Source organism: Uloborus diversus, chromosome 2 (assembly GCF_026930045.1).
Source record: "Uloborus diversus isolate 005 chromosome 2, Udiv.v.3.1, whole genome shotgun sequence".
Lineage (NCBI taxonomy): Eukaryota > Metazoa > Arthropoda > Arachnida > Araneae > Uloboridae > Uloborus > Uloborus diversus.
The window spans coordinates 57166595-57184805 of record NC_072732.1 but is presented as its reverse complement, the minus strand read 5'-3'; the positions used below and the strand labels follow the sequence as shown (position 1 = coordinate 57184805).

General features: G+C 32.0%; 1 protein-coding gene across 5 annotated transcripts in view; it reads left to right on the top strand.

Annotated features, from left to right (window-relative positions):
• The window catches only part of LOC129217054 (serine/threonine-protein kinase tousled-like 1), a 103383-nt gene that overhangs the window by 21993 nt on the left and 63179 nt on the right, over positions 1–18211 (top strand). For 4 of the 5 annotated variants that reach the window (XM_054851295.1, XM_054851296.1, XM_054851298.1 and 1 more), the window contains exons 6-10: positions 1819–2040; positions 15578–15688; positions 15786–15821; positions 17072–17208; positions 17391–17552. In XM_054851295.1, coding sequence (XP_054707270.1) covers positions 1819–2040; positions 15578–15688; positions 15786–15821; positions 17072–17208; positions 17391–17552 — 668 coding nt within the window. The remainder of the gene's footprint in view (positions 1–1818; positions 2041–15577; positions 15689–15785; positions 15822–17071; positions 17209–17390; positions 17553–18211) is intronic. The other variant, XM_054851299.1, reaches the window with a different exon arrangement.

Here is an 18211-nt window from a genome sequence, read left to right as displayed (position 1 = left end):
GTACCCCACAAAGGTTTGAAAATACAATAAAACTTCTATGAACAACCATCTGAATTTAGCAAACAACCAGAAATTTTCCAAGACGCTGATATTATCTCCTATTTCATTGAGTTCAAAGGTTGCTTATTGCATGTATTCTCAAGCTGTGATTAAAAAAAAAATTCTCTATGGTGAGAGGGAAAAAAGGATCATTGCAGGTAGAATTTTCAATCTACTCCTTACCAGCTGTAAGGCAGGTTAGTTTAATACTATAGATTTGATGTTGAACTAATGTAAGTTGTAATAGATAGTCAAAAGTTTCAAACAAGGGGCTTAGAATATTTTGTGGCATTTAAGCTTTGACTTAAAATCAAGAAGTCTGTGATGACTACATTCAGCAGATGAAAGCTATGGTGACAGCCCAGCAGGGTACTTTCAAACAAAGAAGGTGTCATGACACATTACAAGAGCAGGTAAAACGCTAATATAAATGCTTTTTTTTTTCTTAATTAAACTATAAGTTGAAAATAATTTCTTTCAGAAGAATTGAAAAAAATTGAAAAAGATTAAACCAACTCAAAATTTTCTCATACATTTAAAAGGGCTAAGTATTTTTCGTTATATAATTGTTCCTTTGAGCTGGTTTCAGTAAGGAAAAGTACCAACAATTGTTTTAAGTATTTCATGCCAATAATAGTTACTAATTCTTAAATTAAGTTGGTATGTGATAACTGAGACCTTAGATTTTTAATAATAATCAATTTAATTCTTCATACTGTTTCAAAAAAATAATAATTAATTTGAATTTTGACATCTTGAATTCAAAATATGTTTTTCGCAATCACGTGTGCGTGTGTCGGGTGTGTATGTAGCCGTTTGTGTCTGTGTGCAGGCATGAGTGTGAGGGTATGTGTGTGTAGGTATGTGTGTATATATATGTGTGTTTAGGTGGGCATGTATGCATGTGTGTGTCTGTAGAATATGGACGCAACCTGGAGACGGTTTTCGCTAGAGGAGCAGCATCATGAGGCCGGTTGACCGTGGTGCTGCAGAGGGAGGCAGGGGGAAAATAAAATTAAAGGATGCCAAAACAGTCAAATGAGAACAATAAGCAATGTGATTGCTCAAAAAAAAATTCCATTTAAGTTTCATGCTACATTAATAGAGGTTTTTTGCTTAGAAATTATCTCCTTTGTAGTTTATTCCAATAACAAATTAGTTTTAAACATTTAGTAGTTACAGATAATAATATTTAAACTCAAAAGGCTTAATGTGATGTGTTCTTTTGCTTCGAATTATTCTCTCCAAGCTTTATGGTGAGCTTTGTCCCTTCTTTGAAATTGCACTCTTGTTGTTCATTTTGAATTTAAACCCTTCTCTTGAACTGATAGATACCTTAAAAAGAATCTCTGCGTTCTAGTTTTTCTGCTTTTTATACATAGACTGGTAATGTATAAATTTAATGTACAATATTGGTTTAAACAGTGATGTAATTTCCTTTTAGGTATTATAGTGAGTAGATTAAACCAAATTTATGTTTCTTTTTACTTTACAATGTTTAATGATCAATTCCATCTGAACCGAACCATTGCTTCGGTCACTCGTCTGGTCAATGCTAATTCTATATTAGCTACCAGTTTGTTTGGCACTCTTGGCTTCCTTAAGAGATTTTCCACCTCCAGCTCATTCACTTCCTATGAAGGGCTGATGAGTGCTAATAAGCACGAAACTGTAGTCCTCGGCTGGAATTGATTGAGCTGGCGGTGTATTTCTGCCTTAGCCCTGGCTATAGGGCGATAACTTACTGAACATAATTTGGTGTTAAAACTTTATTTCCAGTACCCTCCATCTCCTCAAGCATCATCTCTACAGTCTCCTCTAGCAGTGATGGGCACAAATATGGACTATACTCAATTAGCTTATCAAACCCCTATGCGAGGTTCTCAAATGTTTCACAGAGCAGTACAAACAGACCTTACAATCAATAAAATAAAAGAACTAGAAAGCAAATCTGCAATGGATCTGGAAATTAGGGATAACAGAATTGATGAACTTCAAAGAGTAAGTAGCATTTATATATAACCGGTCTAGGAAAACCCTGACTCGTCAGGGAATTTTACTCAGTTCAACAAAGCCAGGAAAAAGAATTGATTTTTGTCAAAAACCTGAAATATAGTGAAAACAAGCCTTGAAAAATTTTGTCTTTTGCATCATTAACTTATGCAATAAATAGAATATTATGTTTCTAAGCTACTTCATCCTAATCAGAATGATCATGTGTATTCTCGTACGAAACCAGTTCTTCCTCAGAGACTTAATTTTTCGGAGGAAAGAAGTATTAAAGATTGAACATTAAAATTTTGATGTTAAAAGTTTTTGCATATACTTCAAAGGAAATTATGACTTTTAGATTCGCAAAGCTGCAGATTTGAAAACTAAATTTGGAAGTTTATGGATTTTTTTACTGGAAAAGCTGGGAAAATCAGGATATTTATTTCTAAAACTGAGTGGGAATGAGAACTCTGATATGATTTCTGATATTGTGTTAATCATACAAGTTTATAACTTTGTGTTAAACTTGAAAAAATCTTGCTGGAAAAAAATATTAAGATTTGGTTGCTGATCCTGAAAATTTTTTTTGCCAAATTTTGCTCAGCAATCAAAGTAAAAAGAAATAGAAAATTGTAGAACAAAGAAGAAAAGTATTAAATTCTTCCAAATAAGAACTTTTTTTTATTGATTTTTTTTTTTAATTTCAAAGCTTCTTAAAGTGAGTATTGTCTTTCATACGTTTATGTATGTATTTAATTTTACTTCAATATTCCAAGTTAGGTAGCAAAGAAATTCACTGCTTTCATTAAGAAACTGAATGTATATTAGTTTTTGAGTCAGTAGCATACATAGACTTCAGTATGAATCCCCCCCCCCATGCACACAAGATTTCAAAGAGCCCCCTCTACCCATCAGATTTGTTTTTTTAATTTTAACACATATTTTTTCAGAGCTTGTGCCCTCATACCTCTTACGTCTCCCCGCAACCAGGGGCGGCATTACACCATTTCATTTGGGGGGGGGGGGTCGAGTTTCTTAATCCTAGCGTCAATGACCGGGTACCCGGGTATCTTTTTGTGACTTTTATCATAGTTTTTACCCTTTCTAACTAGGTCTTGGTAAAATTGCTTTTAATCCTTGTTATTTACATGAATGTGAACTAAAGAAAGTTGTAACCATGTTTTCAGAAAAAATTTTGTGGGGAGATTTTTAGCATTTAAAATTTTTATACCTATATTCAGTAACCGGGTACCCATTACACTGCACATCAAAAAATACCCCTTCAAAATGCTTTCGACACCTTTTTTGATGATTCTCATGTAAAATGTGCCCTTGAATCAAAATATGATCACTGTTTTCCCCCATCACTCCCCCCCCCCCTTGATATTGCACTCCCTAATTTTATTCTGTTTTCGGCAGTTACATAGCTATTATTTATATTTGATAGGAAAAACAGCTTTGTATTCACCATTATTCTTCTTCTGAAGGATTAGAGAAGTGTATAGTTCAAAAGCATGAACATTTGTTGCAAATTGGGACACTCAAGCAAGAACCCCCCCCCCCCCCCCCCCCCCCCCAAAAAAAAAAAAATCTAAAAAATCCTCACAAACCATTTTTTTTTTTTTTTTTTTGATAGAGGTTCGTTTTTCAATTTTTTCACTTATTTTCTTGGTGTAAAACCAAAGTATTGGACTCACTTCCCATGCCCGAAAAACTTTTCACGCTATAAAAAAATAAAAATTAATAGCACTTGAAAACATTGCATATTACATACCAGTCACACTGCAGATCTTAGAAGCAAAGAAACTTTTTGCATTATTGACATTTATTCCAATTAAATTTACAGATATAATTAAGATTTTAAATGAAATTAAGTATACTCATAATATGGATAAATATATTTTTATATTTCAGAGGGTATTGCACCCATTGTTTATTACCATTTGATCAAATGCTTCGAAATTATCGAAACATTTGATCAATCATGTCAACATCAGATTTTGTGTTGTCATAAAACAAAATGGGTATGACTTTTGGTTGCTCCAGAGTTGCTTTTGTTATGATGTGAAGTGGAAAACAATATTACAGCTTTTTTTTCTTTTTATTGATGTACATATAGTTACATCGTCAGTGATACCGAATTAGGAACTTCGTATCTCTCGATATGTGGACAATAATATTTCAGTTGAATATATGTTCAGTTTTTTTTTTTTTTTTTTTGAGTACGCCTACGAATGTCAAACAGCATGACAGCAAAGGTTGAGGAAATGACAGAGAAGATATAAATTACAGATAATATTTTTCGATGCAACGGGCCACGTGTATGAGCTTTGCATGTCCCATGTGGTCCGCAGGCCGTACGTTGAACATCATTGGTATAAATAAATGAAATCATCATGAAATACCAAAGCGTAAGACCTAATGCATCTAGTATAACAAAAGAAACTGGAGAAACACATTTTTTCTTCTAACGGACCATTTAGCGTGTAACGGTTGTTAGGAAACCAATAAGCCATTTTGTTTTTTGGCAAAAACAAGCTACACACATTTCCTAAGATGAGGGTGAAAGAAAACTTTTCAAATAAATAGAAGAGGTGTCAGAAAAAAAAATATTTTCCTGCTCTAAATCTTCGAAATTCAACATGGGTACCCAGTTATTGAAAGTAAGGGAAAATTTTGGTCATTGACGCTAGGGTTAAACATGTATAACCCCAAAGCGAAACCAAGCACACATTAGTTAACACAGGACGGTGACAGATCAGGGAAATCAAGGAGATCAGGGAAAAGTCAGGGAACTTTATTGATCAGGGACATATCAGGGAATTTCGAAAAAATAATAAAAATTCAGGGAAAATTGATCAAATGAAGAAAAAAAATTTTTTATTGCTTTGCAAAATTAAATACCCTTCTTTCCTGTGCATTTTATGCCAGATATTTATTTAAAAAACGTAAAATTAGTGATGTGCGATTATACACAATGCACCTTTTTTCCTCAAGGTATTGAATCTTAAGTTATTAACCACAGGATGAACTTCCTAAGCTTCTGTGTCTGTAAAGAAGTTTACTTTACATAGCTTGAATTTTTCTACCGCTCACCCCTTGCTACATAAAATAAACAACCCTATAAGCAAAGAGGAAGCCGTCGTTGATGACTTGTCTCCTTTGCTTTTACTCATTGCCTTGAAGTTATTAGCGTACTGGTATCACGATTTCAAGAAAATTTCTTTGTTTTTCTAACCTGATACCGCTAAAAGCTTAAAAAGTATTACTTGGCGTTTTCAATTTAATTGCTAAAATTGAGTGTCTAATGAAAATCAACTTTGTTTCTTTGCCACGGTATAATTCGCTGTCGCCTCAGGTTATACAAAGGGTGTTTTTTTTCCTCTCCAGATTTAAAAATTCTTTTATTTTAAAACCAATTTATGTACTGTATATTTTGAAACTTATACTTGTTTTCAGGGGCGGATCCAGAACGAATTCTCGGAGGGGGCCATTTGGAAAACTATGAGGTTTTGGAAAATTTTTGAATTTTTCAAATATTAGTATAGCCCACCTTTAACTAGAGCATTTTTTAAGGGATTTTCACTAGGCGACGCAAGTTTAACCTAAAGGCTGTAACCTTTGCAATAATTTTCCTCTTTTCTTAATAAACGTGTGCATATATCATCGCCTCAAAGAGTGGTATTCCTGTAATCAGTACTGTATTCTGATTCGACTGTATCAGATTTTTTATTTAAGAGGAAGCCGATATGAAGCAACCGTAAGTAAATTTTTCGAATTTGTAGTCTTAAAAACGCATTTTAGATTATCTTTGATAATGGTAGGGGAGAAGAGGTTTGGAGTGCTAGCTAAACCCCCCCCCCCCCCGAAATTATAGTTCTAAAAAGGCTGATGTTTTTCCACGATTTTTGGTGATGTTAAGGAGAAAAAAGATGAAAAGGTCCATCCCTGGAGAAAATTACTAATTTATAGACTTAAAAACGCATTCTAGACTATCTTTGGTAAGGTTAGGGGTTGAAGAGATTCTGAGGTCCACTCCCAAATTTGTTTTTAATTGTACTCTTTAAATTGCAAATGTAGGCAATCCATGATTCATGAGTAACTTTTAGAGGACGAGCAATTTTTCGAAATCATCGAAGACTTTCAATGATGTTAGGGAGGGAGGAGTTCTCCCCCGGAAACATTTTGAAACTCAAGCGCTTAAAACAAAATTTAGGCCGATTTTGAACGATGTTGGTGAAAAGGAGAGTTGGGGGACACTCTCCTGGAAACTTTTACAAATTATTTTTTAAAACGTGGTTTGTAGACGGTCTTTGGTAGTATTAACAAGAGGAAGAGGAGTGGTTTGGAGGGTCTCATATATTAAAAAGGGAATGAAGAATAATTACATAGCAATGCATAAAGCCAGGTTAAAACTTAAATCTAATTTTAACTTAATGCGCAATCATTAAATGTATAACTTTTTATCGGAAACATACTAACACATATTCCTTTTCTTTTCCCCATGGGGAAGTAAACACAACAAGACGAACTCATTATGCTAAATAAACCCAAATATTTGGTATACACTTGATGTTTTTGAAAATTTCGTGGGGTGGCTATGCCCTCCTTCTAGCATTGTTTCCATTCTTGTTAGACTTCACGTGAATTTCAATGAAGTTTTTTTTTTCAATTTAGGCTAGGAAAGAGGGTTTAAAAAACTAGACTTGAAACCAGTGATGTTCCCACCAATTCTTTGGAGGGTATACTTCCAGTAATCCATTACGCCCAATTTGTATATGTGATCATATACTTAATATGTCACAATATGAAAATTGATGAATCTTGAGAATATACGCTATACGTCTAAAAAATGTTTGAGAGTATACGGCGTATATGGAGGGAAACACCACTGCTTGAAACTTCCTCATTGTGGTTTTATAGTTTCCCGGCGTCTTTTTTATTATTGTTAGACTTGGAGGAATAATAAGGATTTTTTAATATTTAGCTCTAAAAAGGTTTTTAAATATTTTTGAATCTTTCTCAGGATTGCCATGACCCCCTTTCTCATTGTTTTCCTTATTGTTAGACTTTGTATTATAAGGGTAATTTTTTGCATTTTTGCTCAAAAAAGGGGGATTTTAGCTATTCTTGAAATTTTCTCGGAGGGGGCCATGGCCCCCTCCCTGATCCGCCCATGCTTGTTTTTTGCATTTCAATGTTGTTTGTTATAAAAGATTTTTTTTTTTTTTCGACTAATACTGAAATCATTTGAAATTGAGTTGTGTACATACATGTAAGTAAATATTTGCTGTATTCCTTCATTGAAACCTAAGTTCTTGATCAGAGAATAGCTCAATATGACTGGTTGTTAAAAGGTTTCAATTTGTTTTGCATAAATATTTCTATTATTTACGTAAGTAAAACTGCATTACTTCTGTACTTTCATTATTACTTGTTATTCTCGCAGCAACAATTACACTGCTTGAAAATTCAGTTAAAAGTTATTTCCAAATAAACTTTTTAGTTTTATCATGATTAGATATGTCTTTAAGAGTGGATTTAATAATCTCTTAGAATTCTTATGTTAACTGGTTCCTGGAAGTTAAGTATTTGTTTTAGATTTCCTGGAATATTTTGCTGTGGATAATTTAACATACTATTTTTACTAAAAAAGGTTGCTTCTTTTTAAAATATATTTTTAATTAACAGTTTAAAACGTTTTAAACACTGCATTTTATTTAATATGCAATGGTTTTCAGGTAATATGAAGGAAAGAAACTATTATCATTGGTAACGTAAATCAGGGAAATTCAGTGAACTTAATCAGGGAAAAGTCGGGGAACTTTTTTTCCCAGTTTCTGTCGCCACCCTGTAACAAGAAATTGTCATAAAATTGGTTTAGTATGAATAAAATTAGTGTTTACAAACAATTAATATTTTGATTCATTGACTAAAAAGTTATCATACAAAACATCTCGTTACTAAAGTTTTTATACCTTTTGGAAAAGTTATAACTCATGATTTTTTGGAATTCGGAAGTGCAGGGAATCGTGTTACTAATCTATCAGCAGGGGTCTGGTCAGAGGATATTTGGGTCCGTTAACGGACCCTTTACAAAAATCCGATCAGCCAAAACGGACCTTTCACAAAATCCCGGTCAAACAAAACGGACCTTTCAAAAAATCCCGATCAAACAAAACAGACCTTTCATAAAATCTCGATCAAACAAAACGGACCCTTCACAAAATTCTGATAAACAAGATCGGATCTTTCACAAATTGTTTATTGAAAGAGCAAATCTGAAAGCAAAATAACGCATATTTCTGTGTATAAACCGATAATTTTTGGAACCTTTTTTTAAGTCAAATTAGAGGGATCAGCTTTTACAAAATCAGCTAATTTTGAAAAAAAAAAAAAAAAAATGGCACTCTTGCGATGCTCCTGCAAGCAATAAATAATTGCTACTGCCAAATAAATATAATGGTTGTTTGTTTTATCACAGCTAATTAGCAGCGGTGTTGTTGTAAACTTTTCTGAAAAGGCATTGGTAAGCACTTTTCTCCCCCCCCCCCCCCCGCTCATGATTCATGATTTAATAAACAATAATAATATATATCTGCTAATGCGAAATGAACTTAGAACTGCAAAGGGATAGTAAGGGTGGGGGAAAAATATGATAGCTTCAGATAGGGTTACCAACTTCAAAATTATCACCATTTCTGGCGTTGAACCTTTATAATGACTTGACTCGAAAATATTCTCATCATTTTACCAGCTTGTCAATATTTGCGTTTTTACGGGTGCGGTGCAGTGCTGTGTTTACTTGTTATTTTGGGAGAAAATTATATGGGTTTTGATTTTTCGATGCTAACAAGGATGATTAACTTTAAATAAACTCTTTTAATTACCGTTTTTTTTTCTTTAGATGTCTACATTTTGAAAAATGCAATCTTTTAACATCCGATATGAGAATCATATTTTGTTCTTTTTTCAAGCTAACTTCGCTTTATTAGGATGCAAATAAATGAAAAGTCTCTTTATTTCTGTTAGAACTCTCATTTCAAGTTCAAGTAAAGCAAAATTCCATTTTCTGTTATGAGTCAAAAATTAAAATGCTTAATAGATGGTTTATTTTATTTTATTTATTTATTTTTTTTTCTTTTTGCATCAACTGTGTCCACAGATATTAATGAAATGTTTATCAAAGGACTCTAAAATGCAATTTTAAAATAATTTTATCAAAAATATTTTTTTTACGAGCCGTTTTTATACTTTTGATGCCTTTACTTTGAGAATTGCGATCTCTTTGCATCCGCTATGGGAATCCGATTTTTCGAATTTTTGATGATTATTACGCTTTGTTAAGAGGTAAACAATTAAAATATCCTTTTATTTTTGTTAAAATCACGGAATTTATAAGTTTTAAACGAAATTCTGTGCTTTTTAAGAGTGTCTTGGGTCAAAAAGTTAAATGCTGAACCCCCTATTCTGAATTTTATGTTATTTATTTTTTTGTTACAATTATTTTAAATGCTGTACAGAAATATTTCTAGTATAATTTAACGCAATGTAGAAGGGTAGATAAATATTGATACTTGAGAGGGCGATGCCCCCCCCCCCCCCCGGGCCAAATATCGGAAAAACACTCCAGAATGATTTTCTCGACATAGAAGAGGAAAACACTCAACTTTAAGTTCAATTGATGCAGTTCGTGCCATCTCTAAATTCTAAAATTTCGTTTTAACAAACATTTTTTTGTTTGCGAAGTTATTTGATTTTTCACAAAATTAATTCATTTTTCACAAAATTAATTGATTTTTCACAAAAAACGGATCCTGTGAAAAATCCTGGACAGACCCCTGATCAGTGCCCAAGGTCGTACTGTTTTGCCAGTTCAGCTAAATGGAAAAGGTATCCCTCCCCCCCTTTGTGCTTCGAAAATATTTTTCTAACCTCCCGAGACATTTTAAAAAAATCTTTCTCTACTAGCTGAGCTGATTGTAATAGTTAAAAAATAATTGAAGTAACACAAAGTTATGTATGAAAACACTTTTTATATCTTGCTCTTCAAAATCACCCAGGCTACTTCAAAAACTGTGAGGGACTTAAACTTTTCATCATTGAATAATCTAGTCATGTCGGTGCTCTCCACTTCAATGAAATATCATCTGCCTCCAGCTCTGTTATTCATTATTCCAGACTGATGACTCTATAACAAGGACGAAGCTGCAGTCTCTGGATGTAAAAACCATTCTGTCGGTATATTGCTTGTAATTTTTCATGCCTCATGCTAAAAATTTTACTCAGTTGAAACATTTTATTTTTCATTTTCAAAATTCAATCCAAATAACCATGATCCCAGCCAACCATACAGAAAAATAATTATCATCAAATCTTGCGTTAATTACATTCGAAACTGAATCTATGACTTCATACAAAATATTCAAAAATCAATGTTTGACTTCGCATCATGATGTGGATTTTTTTTTTTTTTTTTTTTTTTTTTTTTTTTGCACCTTTTTAAAATTGGCTCGGAGGAAGAATTTTTTTGAAAAATTTCATGATTGATTGAAATATACATCTATAAAAAATCTATTTCTAGTTTCAATTGTAGCTTGAACTCAGGGGTCTGGCCAGAGGATATTTGGGTCCGTTAACGGACCCTTCACAAAAATCCGATCAACCAAAACGGACCTTTCACAAAATCCCGATCAAACAAAACGGACCTTTCACAAAATCCCGATCAAACAAAACGGACCCTTCACAAAATTCTGATAAACAAGATCGGATCTTTCACAAAATGTTAATTGAAAGAGCAAATCTGAAAGCAAAACAATGCATATTTCTGTGTATAAACCGATAATTTTTGGAACCTTTTTTGAAGTCAAATTAGAGGGATCAGCTTATACAAAATCGGCTAATTTTGAAAGAAAAAAATGGGCACTCTTGCGATGCTCCTGCAAGGGATAAATAATTGCTACTGCCAAATAAATATAATGGTTGTTTGTTTTATCACAGCTAATTAGCAGCGGTGTTGTTGTAAACTTTTCTGAAAAGGCATTGGTAAGCACTTTTCTCCCCGCTCATGATTTAATAAACAATAATAATATATATCTGTGAAATGAACTTAGAACTGCAAAAGGGTAGTAAGTGTGGGGAAAAAATATGATCGCTTCAGATAGGGTTACCAACTTCAAAATTATCACCACTTAGCATCTGGCGTTGAACCTTTATAATGACTTGATTAGAAAATATTCTCATTTTACTAGCTTGTCAATATTTGCGTTTTTGCAGTGCGGGTGCGATGTTTAATTGTTATTTTGGGAGAAAATTATATGGGTTTTGATTTTTCGATGCTAACAAGGATGATTAACTTTAAAAAAACTCTTTTAATTACCGTTTTTTTTTCTTTAGATGTCTACATTTTGAAAAATGCAATCCTTTAAATCTGATATGAGAGTCATATTTTGTTCTTTTTTCGAGCTAACTTCGCTTTATTAGGATGCAAATAAATGAAAAGTATCTTTATTTCTGTTAGAACTCTCATTTCAAGTTTTTAAAGCAAAATTCCATTTTCTGTTATGAGTCAAAAATTAAAATGCTGAATAGATGGTTTATTTTATTTCATTTATTTATTTATTTTTTTTTTTTTTTTTTTTTTTTTTTTTTTTTTTTTTTTTTTTTTTTTGCTTCAACTGTGTCCACAGATGTTAATGAAATGTTTATCATAGGACTCTAAAATGCAATTTTAAAATAATTTTATCAAAAATATTTCTTTTACAAGTTTTTATACTTTTGATGCCTTCACTTTGAGAATTGCGATCTCTTTGCATCCGCTATCGGAATCCGATTTTTCGAATTTTTGATGTTTATTACCCTTTGTTAAGAGGTAAACAATTAAAATAACTTTTTATTTTCGTTAAAATCACGGAATTTATACGTTTTAAACGAAATTCTGTGCTTTTTAAGAGTGTCTTGGGTCACAAAGTTAAATGCTGAACCCTATTGTGAATTTTATTTATTTATTTATTTATTTATTTTTTGTTACAATTATTTTAAATACTGAACAGAAATATTTGTAGTATGATTTAACAAAATGTAGAATGGTAGATAAATATTGATACTTGAGAGAGCGATGCCCCCCCCCCCCTGCCAAATATCAGAAAAACACTCCAGAATGATATTCTTGACATAGAAGAGGAAAACACTCAACTTTAAGTTTAATTGATGCAGTTTGTGCCATCTCTAAATTATAAAATTTCGTTTTAACAAAAAAATTTTTTTTTCTTGCGAAATTAATTATTTTTCACAAAATTTGTTCATTTTTCACAAAATTATTTAATTTTTCACAAAAAACGGACCCTGTGAAAAATCCTGGACAGACCCCTGGAACTGTGGTTTGAATAGTCGAGTAGCGGATTGAAGATATAGATTTTGATAGAGTAAAGCATTTTTCAAAAACCTTTTCCCGATGCAAACAAATTGGATAAAAATTCAAACAAAGTCATACATGCTAAAGGGCATGAGCGTTTTCACCATTGAAAGAATCGTTTTGCAATAATTCTTCCAGTCAAATCACTACTTTAAAGTTATAGGGAAATGTTTTTATCGTTTTAACTCTTGAAGACTATCTTGTGTCACTCCGCGATTGCATAATTATAGAGCCCCATAAAAGGTATTTGGTTGATATGTCTTTTTTTGTTCAATAATCACATGCATTTTTAAGAAGTTTCTATGAAAGCATTATAATCTATTGAGCAGCTGAGACGTGTTTCTAGCAGAAGAAAGCGATGAACACTCATTAAATAAATATACACTTAAAAAATGAGCTTAAAAGTGAATGTAAAATATCAAAGAATTTTCTTGTGAAAACCATGCTGCTACACCACTTTTCACGAGCCTCTCATATTGGACATACTATCGTTACACTGGGCACACAGGTGTGAAATATTTAGCCTATATGAGTCAATGTCTTCTTTAGTTAAAATTAACTATGGTTCTCTATCAGTTTTCTATGTTCTGATAAAGCCGAAAATACTTCATGAATTTCTAGGTCATCATCCAAATAACGAAAAACACTTTTTCTTGTCTAACATAAATTGAATTCACCCATTTTCTATCATTCTGTTCAAAAAATTTGAGGGTGTGACCGCCCCCTCTTGACTCCCCTATTTGCCACTCCTGCCTGCAACACTGGGGTGCTATGTACGTGACTGTCTTGCGTTATGTCTCTCTCCCCAATGTTAGACCTCATTTTTTGTCATAAATTGCTTGACTTTTTGCAAATACACCCACTATTTAGTTCTTGCAGTTGATACATGAAAAAAAGTTTCCAAGAAGTTGTTGGATGTTACGAATGTTACTAGCATTTTGACAGCAAAATTCAACTTTCCATTAGAAGAAACATTTGAAAAAGCTATTAAAATTTTTCTGCTCAAGGAAAAACAAATTGCCTTTCCTAAGAAGAATATTATGTAAAAGAATAATTGTGTTTTAACCTTTTCTTAATTTAATTTTTTCGAAAAATGTATTTGATCCTATATTTAAATTTAGTCATTTGTTGATTCCTCATTTTTTTAAAAAAGAGAAAAGACTAGGGTATACCTACCAGTTAATGAACACCTTGTAATGTTTTTGAAAAAAATAGGTTTTAAAACATTTTTTAAAGATAAATTGGCAGTAGTCACTTCCTTAAACCACTTTTCCAGAAAGAAAACGACAGAAAATGCTTTGTTTATCCACTGGTTGGGATGTCAGGGCACTTTTTTTTTATTTCAACCCCCCAAAAAAACCTGAATCAGAACCACAAAAGTTCTTGAAATTTCTTCTATAATAATTACATATATCATTAAAGTGTTTTTGCTGTCATGTGAGAAATACTACAATTCTTAACAATGCTATGAATTTTTGAAAATAAAATTTCTTTTAAGTGTTCATTTACTGGGTCTACCCTACCTTGATAAGGAAAAATACAGGGAGGGGGAGAAAGACTCTCAGAAAAAAAAAATGTGAACTTTAAATTAAGTCAATAAAACTTTTTTAAACATATAAACATTTAAAAAGCGACCAAAAACTTTTAACTTTGTGTTTTAAGTTTAATTTTCAGAGACTCAGCTGGATACTAATATTTGAAGAAGTACTAAAGTTATAATTTTTAGCCATACAAAATAAATACTTACTTATGCAGAAATTTTTGCTGTTTATAATCAGTATTGGATATTAAATAATCGTTTTTGAATAGATGTTTTACTCACCAATATGTAAACTGTATGTGAATGAGAACATTTTAAACAGCAGTGGTTTCCATTGATCAAAATTAGGAACCTATAAATTTATACTTTTTAGGATCATCTTTTTTTTTCCCCAGATATGTGACTACAAGTCCTAGATCCTAGCTTGTTAAATGCGCTTTAGTTGAATGTTGAACTTAAGAAAAGGAAGAGCATACAATGCAACACACATAGAAAGCATTATTTACAAATTATCATATTTAAAATTCATCTGACGTTAGGAATATGTCATATAATCATGTTATGGAATAATTTAGTCATATTAAGACATATAAATTACTTTTTATCTATTACAAAGTATTGCAAAAATGTTTAAGAGTTACAAGTTAGCAGTGCTTTATACAAGAGGAAAAAAGATTCATTTGAGGGTGAGTAAAATGTTGAATTTTGGGTGAAAATTTTTTCGCGAATACAGTACTTCCTTTTTTGTAAAAGGAAGTAAAAAGAAAAAAAGAAGATAAATTGCCAAATAATAATCAAAAGAGGAAATTTTTACCTCAAAACAAAATTAAATTTTATTTAGTTACAGCTGAGAAAAAAGTGGTAACCTTCTGAATGCTGATTTAAAATGAGATTGCGAAAATGATAGTTTTCCGATATGAAAATAGAGTTCCATTAGATATAAAAGTGCTTTTAAATTTTTTTTCCCGGTGGTTTTACAGCCTTTTTTTTTTCTTTTGAAATTTGCAGGAAGTGAATGAACTCTATGGGTATTTTTCGCAAGCTTTCAAATGGTGTTAAAATCAAACTGATCAGATAATTATTTCGGGTAGAAAGAGCCATTTAATGCCATTTTCGGGCCCTAAAATTAAAATTTGAATGGTTAAATTCTTTTTTGGCATTTGAGAACTCCCCTCTGTTTCTTCTCGAGTGCCCAAGTTCCTCCTTGCCAAATTTGGTCAAGATCCGACATAAACTGTTTGATTTGTACTTTGAACATACACACACACATATATAATCTCTGGTTTATTTATATAGATTAAAAAATTTCATACTTGTAAATGGATACACTAGAAATTTTATAAATGAACCAGTCTTATCATCCCTTCAAAGTTGATATGTGCTTTGATGTAATTCACCAATGTAAAATAATAAAAATTAACCTGAGACTTTGTTTACACTTCTTAAAAAGCTGTGCTTAAATTGAAATATAAATAGTCCTCTTGTGAAAATTCGGGGGAAAAGCCCCCTTTTTTCTGGATCTTTTTATTTGCCATTTATACAATGTGCTATCAGTTTTGTTTTCTTTAATATTTGTATTTGTTTTCATTCAGACTGCAGATGAATATAAAAGGCAAGTCAGTGCTCACCAAAAAGTGATTGATAAGCAAAAAGAACAGTTAGCAAAATGTTTGGGTGTTACTAAGCAACTTTTAATTGAAAAGGTAATAATCATATTTGTATATTTAACATCTCTTAGTATGCTTAACATCTCTGTGATTTTAATATTGTTTATTCACAATAATTTAAACTTATTTCTAGCATTCTTGTGTTTTTGAAGTTGATTGCATTCAAAAGGTAAATTGGAAATTGCTTGTCAATGTAAAAGTTTACAAAACTACTAACTTCTTAATATACATAATTACAATCCCTGTGGGAATTTTGTTTTATATATTTTAACCATTACATTTTACAACATAACATGATTTAACTCCAATTTCTTATTTTTTTAAAAAACATTTAATTACTCTTTGGTGTATGGATTGTAATTTGTATTTAAGATCAGTTTCTCAGTAAGTAAATAAACCAAAATAGTTTCTATAAAATTACATCATAGTTATATGTATTGCCTTACTAAGATGGGACACACCAAGAAATGCTTGAATCCAAAGTTTTACTTACAGCATTTATTTTATGTGAACCAATATTTATGTGTGAAATTATCAGCTTTACTGATGAAGTTATCAAGAAAACTGTCTTTGAGACCTTTTTCTCCTCATACTTGTTTTGTTCAATCAAGTACTCAGAGCTTAAAAATAAAGTATATGTACAGCAGGGCATATTTTAAGGAAATTTGACTGTGTGGGCAACTCCAGCTTTATCGGAATGGGGGAGGGATTGTAAATGTGCAGTTTATGTTAGTTGAATAAGTGTCAAAAAAAAAGTTGGGGTGTGAAAGTCTTATTTATTTAAAAAACTTTTGCTTGTGGGAACGGTTTGGGGTCACGCTTCCATTCTTTTACAGAAAAATAAAAATATATATAGGAACACATAACCAATGGGAAAATTTAGGAAAATGTAAGTGGGAAATTTAATTTGACTATGGGACCAATTTTATTTGACTGTGTGGGCAATTGCCCCCAAAAAAACCCCATTAAAATATGCCCTGATGAACAGTTGGCACTCTGTTTAACGACTTTCAAGGGACCACAAAAAATCGTTCTTAAGTAGAAAGCGTCCTTAAATAGAATGCTAACACTATAGTAGACCATCTGGGACCGGGAAATGCCGTCGTTAAATAGAGAAAATTGTTAAATAGAGCGTCGTTAAACAGAGAGCCAACTGTATTTGTCTATGATCATATTGTATTTCACTTGTAAAATTCACATGTATCTCATATTAGAAGTGAAGGAAATTCTCACAGTAAATATAAAGTTGAAATTCTTGTAGGAAATTAATATTTTCTAGTATGGTTTATATTTTTATTGCATTTTTCTTGAAGATTGTCTTTTCTTTAAAATCCTTGTTTGTCTAAAAATATTCTATTAATATTTCATTGTTACTTTTTCAACTTTAAGGAAAATTTGATATCAAATTTTAATCAACAGAGTACAATGGAGAAAAAAGCTGCTAGGCAGAAATGTATGCAGAACAGGCTGCGCTTAGGCCAATTTATTACACAACGTCAAGGAGCTTCGTTTGTTGAAAATTGGGTTGATGGTTATGCCTTCACTGAACTCATCAAGTATGTTTAAATTGCATTTTTGTGTCTTATGCTTTTTTTTTTTTTTTTTTTTTTGAAAGTTTTTTGTTGCAATTATGTTTTTTTCTCCCCTCTCTTTGCTGTTGTAGCACGTTTTATGTCAAATGCTCTTGTTTGAAAAGTTAATGTTACGAAATTTTAACTCATTTCATTTCATTTTCCAGAAAACAAGAGCAGATTGCTACTGAAAGGGAAGAAATTGAAAGGCAAAGAAAACTACTTGGCAAAAGAAAACCTAGTACTGCGCAGCCAAAAGGACGGGCTAATAATGGTACAGCAGGGGCTGTAGCAAATGGAGATTTCGCTAAACCTGATCCACCAAAAGAGTAAGATTTATTTTTTTTTTTAAATCTAATTTCATTAAAAAAAAGTATTTTCTGTTCATATAAAGATCTGTATGTGTTGATTGTTCCTTTTTGAGTTTTTCACTTGAAACCGGGTTTTTTTCCGGTTGTCCTGACAGCTTGCTAATTTAACAGGCAGATAATTGTAATTATTTTGTGCTGCTTCTTCCAATTTGAGTTACAAAGATTTGCCCTCAAGAAGAGATGCAGGAATGCCACTCCTTCTGCTTGCTTAATCTAGCAATCACAAGCCACAGACTAAATGCAGATCTAGCCAAAACATCCGTAACAATTGAAAGGTAGAAGTTTAGCTTGGCTTACGCCGCATCACATGGAGGCCTAAAAGTTACGGTCAATGTTGACAAGGAGAAGCAAGCGAAAGATAATTTATGTCAGAAAGTGGGCAGTAAAAGAGGGTGTCTTATTCAATCTTGAATAATGTCAAGAGACTCATGTAGGTCACGGAGATAACTTTCTATGTTGTTACGAGTTCAGCCACTTCAAGAAATTCTTTAAATGACGACACAGTTCTTGAGAAAACACAGATTTATTTACAACTATGTACAAGAAATATCGTTAGCAACTACTAAATTAACCATAGCAATTAGGCAAATATCAATTAACACCATGAACTCAACAGT